We start from the raw sequence: 4,900 nt of genomic DNA on the forward strand, positions 1-4,900 counted from the left end.
CATTGGTGAAAAATCTGCATCCCATACAAAAAAATGACCTCCAAGCTTGAAAATATGTACTGATGCTCAAAAATCTGTGTAATAAGATAAATCTGTATATATGGCATACCTGAACTAAAACTAGATCCACATTAGTTTTATTTTCGATATGACTCTCATGTGCTTTAAGTGATCCAGGAATATCAAAGTATATAGGGTCTGTTCCAATTGGAGAATTAAAATTAATTTTAACTTAAATTTGACAGCTCTATAATTATTTCCTTAGAAGAACTGTCAAGTTTAAGTGTCGAACTGTCAAATTTAAGTAAAAAATAATTTTAATTTGCCAATTGGAACAAATCCTTAGAAAGATGGTTTCTTTAGCAAAGTATTTTGAAATTCAAGGGTTTACAGTTGATGAGCCGTTCCTTCGACGGCTTTCTTGGGAAACTGACTAGACTGGTTAAAACAACGATGGACGGTGACCAAACCAGCGTAAGGGTTTCGGGTGGATTCTCCCCGGAGATTGCGACAAGGTGATGTACTCTCATGCCTACTCTTCAACATCACTCTGGAAGCCGGGCTCAACAGCCGGGGAACGATTTTCACAAAATCCGGTAAATGTGTGTGCTTTACGGACGACATGGGCATTATCGCCAGAACATTTGGATCGGTAGTACAGGTTTAAACGCGAAGCAGCAAAAGTCGGACTGGAGATGAATGCTTCAAAAACAAAGTACATGCTTGTAGGCAAAACCGAACACGACCGGTTGCGTTTGGAAAATTATGTTACGATAGACGGGGTTACCTTCGAGGTGGTGGAGTAATTCGTCTATCTCGGCTCCTTACTGACGTCTGGCAGCAATATGAGTCGTGAAATTCGAAGGCGCATCAGCACCGGAAGTCGGGCCTACTACGGGCTCCAGAAGAAGCTGCGGTCTAAAAAAATTCACTCACGCACCAAATGCACCATGTACAAAACGCTAATAAGACTGGTGGTCCTCTACGGACACGAGACATGGACCATGCTCGAGGAGGACCTGCAAGCACTCGCAGTTTTCGAACGACGCGTGTTAAGGACGATCTTCGGCGGAGAACGGTGTGTGGCGGAGAAGGATGAACCACGAGCTCGCTGCACTTTACGGCGAATCCAGCATTCAGAAGGTGGTCAAAGCCGAAATGATACGGTGGGCAGGGCATGTTGTAAGAATGCCGGATAACAAAGTTGGTTTTCGATACTGATCCGGTTGACACAAAAAGGCGTGGAGCACAAAGAGCATGATGGGCGGACCAGGTGGAGCGTGACCTGGCGAGCATTGGACGCGACCGAGGATGGAGAGTGGCAGCCACAAACCGAGTGTTGTGGCGATTATTGTTGATTATGTGATGTTGAGCAAATAAATGTAATGTACGTTCACAAAATTCTCGTGGATTTCTTTGAAGAATTCTCGGTGGGGCTTATCGGTGGGAAATTATCGAGGGAGCACTTGGAAATAACCAAGGAACTCATGTAGGAATTCCTTGAAAAACTCTTGCAAGAATTCTTGAATGGTATCCTAGGGAAATTCTCTGGCAAACTCTTGAATAGTATAATTTAGCAGGAGTTCTACCAGGTACTACTAGGTAGGCTACTACGGTTATGGTATCAAAGTTAAAAGAGATAAATGTTTACAAAAGTTTACTGATAGCTTGACTAATAGGCTAGTTATTGTGTGAAAATTTGAAAAAAGATAGCTAAACTAGATAATTATAGCTATGCGGGTTCTCCAGTTAACCTAGTGGTTAAGGCTATGAATTGCCAATCCGGAGACGGCGGGTTCGATTCCCGTTCCAGTCGATAAAATTTTCTCGATTCCCTGGGCATAGTGTATCATTGTCCTTGTCTCACAATATACAAATTCATGCAATGGCAGGCAAAGAAATCCCTTCAATTAAAAACTGTGGAAGTGCTCAAAGAACACTAAGTTGAAGCGAGGCAGGCCAAGTCACAGTGGGGACGTAGAGCCATAAAGAAGAAGAAGAAGAAGAATTATAGCTATGCAATTTGACACAAGACACCTTTTAGACGTGTGTAAACATTTTATCAGAAGATTGAATGTTACAAAATGGTACAAACATGTCTGACAAAACTTTCTGAACTAGCAGAACTGGTACGTATTTTTGAAATAAATGACTAATGAAATCCTGGTAGAACATTCCGAAGACGTTCCAGAATAGTTCTTAACTCCTTCATTTCTTAAAGAAATTTTACAGAAATTATTAGACAAATCTGCGGAATCCCTTGGCAGAACCGATTGACTAATTAAAGCCGCAATCACGCTTTGATTTCGAACTGTCATTTTTGGACAACAGCGATCCAAACAACACGCCATTTATCCCAGCCACCGTACCGCCCACACCACCAGCAAATACCGCAAAGTGAGCAGCAAAAGGGTCTGATTTTGCATTAATTATTTTATGCTAATCTCCACCCCCGCCCCGGCTTGCGCTTCAAAGGCGCACCGAGATTTCCTAGCGCGAAAACACCCTCCGTCCGCGGATCGTCCACCGACCGGCTGATGGTTTTCTCTTGCGTGTTTAATTTATTCGCCGGGACAATCGGGGCTCACGGGCTCCTTTTTCGACGCCATGGGGGTCGTTCATACACCACGAAGACCGAATTTCGGTCACCCATAAGCTCTCGCTTTTTCACGTAGACATTTGTTCATGAAACATTTCAAAATTTGTATACTACTCAGAGTACCACGTCTCTCTCTCTCAATTTCTACGTGATTTATGGATGGCCCCGGCACGGTGGTGGCCGGCGACCTGCACAATGTTCAAAAGGTCACCCCTTTCTGGTGGTGCACTGACTGCTTGGAACGGGGATTGGAGGGTCCGGTCCGGACAGTTCAACCGGGAGAGTGAGTGGGCGGCAAATTATAACCAGTCACTATGGATCATTGACAGGCCATATTAGGATTGATTGCTCGGTGGAGCGTGGATCGGAGATGATTGCGCCTCTGCTGCCTGTCACACCCGTCTTGACGAGTGTAATTAAAAATGATTGTCAGAGTGAAATTAGTGGAAGAAAACCGGAGAGTGGGAAATCATCGAGATGCGAAGGTTTTAATTGCGGAGATTAATATTAAGATGGAAGGGTTTATTGTAAGAAGTAGATGTATTTTTTCTTCAACGGTATATCTTTGACAATCTTCAAAATTTTGTATGATATAGATTAGGTTGACTTTTTCGACAGCATTACTTAAACTGATGTATCAACTAGGTCATGTTGACGGTTTTCCTCAATAAAACTAGAAACAATTCCATCGATTGGTTCTCTTCGATACAATGCTGCTGCCAGCCGTCGTTGTAGTTTTATCTGGACTTCGTATTCGATTTCATCGCCCAATACACCACTCAACTGCATGCACTGAACAATTCGGTGTGTTAGATCCGCTGCCATTGCCGTGGCTTCCATAGAGCTGTCCATAGTGGTGTCAGTTTCCGTTGGTTGGAGTCGTCTTCCTGTGAAATTCAGGACTCCAAGCGTAGCTAAGCACAGAGCTCCCAGCATATCTAAGTGGTGTAGTACGGTAGACGGTTGTCCATTTCCGTCATATTGAAGAAGATTTTGTTGGGAATGCAATAGGGCTGGTTGTTGCTGCAGAAACAGTTTTAGTGAAATGTCTCGTCTACCTCGACCCTGAGAAACCTTGAGCTTCTGGAAAGCACATGAGTTTGCTACTCCCAACAACGCCAGCAGTGTCCCTTTGTTGATATCGACTTCTTTTGCCGTTAGTTTGCCTTCTGGAAATTGCCAAGTAGGGTTTGCTCTCACACCGAACGTAGCGTTGCATTTGTTGTTCTTGTGTAAAGCCTCCACACAACTGGACAGGGTTCCCCAGTTCAGAAGCAATTTGTGTATCATGATGACGTATGAGTTCCTTGCCATTTCTGGAGGAGCAACGTCTGTGGACAGTTTTAGCGTTCCGTCCACGGAACGAAAAGCTCGCTGTGCCAACGTGGCAATAACAGGAAAACGGATGGCCTCTGCAAACAAGACCACGAATGGACTTAGAAAGGTCATGGCCTCCATACGCTTCATTTTATCACTTATCAATGTCAGCTTTTGCAAGTAGTACTCCAACTCCTCGAATCTGATTTCGGTGTGTTCTGCTTTGGGCATTATGAACTGATAGCTAAACTCCGCCGAAAGCCGTTCGTCTTTAGCCGGAGCAATTACTTTCTTCAACTCTTGTAAGTCATTCATTTCAGCATGGACCTTTTTATCCACGTAGCACACTTTTCCGACAATCACTCCTATAATGTACAAATCTCGATTCCTGTAGACCAGTGGAACTTCAGTTTGCCCATGTTTGATGATCACTTTGGTGTACCCGGAGGCACGCTTTGAGACTTTGATTCCGTCGTACTGCTCGTTAGCTTCTGTGAACAACGTTGTAAGTTCAGCAATAAAATTTTTATACGCGTTATCTCTGGTTTTGAACAGCTGCAAATCGCCTACTTTTACTGACATTTTATTCTTGAGCACAAATTCACAGACTTAACCAACTCGCCTGATGACTGATACTGATCTGTATATGCTTGCTTTCACTTTTTATTAGGAGCACTGCTTCTATATTTTGTTATTGTTTCTGTATCAGTTCTAAGTATAAGATGCTGACTGTATCAGGTGTTGCCATAGACAGCGATTTCGAAGTTGATATTTCGTGCAATTAGTTATTAGCGATAACCAGTTCAACTTTGAATCTATTTCCAGAAAACCAGACGCGATTTATTACTTTGTATGCACAGTGCACGCTACTGATAAGCTTTACGTAAAGCATTGTCCACTTAGAATCCGGACGGACAAAATTACGTATATCTCAGGGATGGAACAACGAACATAAAAGGTGAAGCCCTCAAAACAAAGATTATT

General features: G+C 43.2%; 1 protein-coding gene across 1 annotated transcript; it reads right to left on the reverse strand.

Annotated features, from left to right (window-relative positions):
- Positions 1–2,711: 2,711 nt before the first annotated feature.
- On the reverse strand, positions 2,712–4,594 carry LOC109408370 (uncharacterized). Its single transcript, XM_019681673.3, has one exon. It carries the CDS (start codon positions 4,496–4,498, stop codon positions 3,224–3,226), a length of 1,275 nt encoding a protein of 424 aa, XP_019537218.2. The 5' UTR covers positions 4,499–4,594; the 3' UTR covers positions 2,712–3,223.
- Positions 4,595–4,900: the final 306 nt, after the last annotated feature.

Source organism: Aedes albopictus, chromosome 3 (assembly GCF_035046485.1).
Source record: "Aedes albopictus strain Foshan chromosome 3, AalbF5, whole genome shotgun sequence".
NCBI lineage: Eukaryota > Metazoa > Arthropoda > Insecta > Diptera > Culicidae > Aedes > Aedes albopictus.

Coding starts and splice junctions, on each gene's coding strand:
- LOC109408370 (XM_019681673.3), bottom strand. CDS start 4,498: ATGTCAGTAAAAGTAGGCGATTTGCAGCTGTTCAAAACCAGAGATAAC.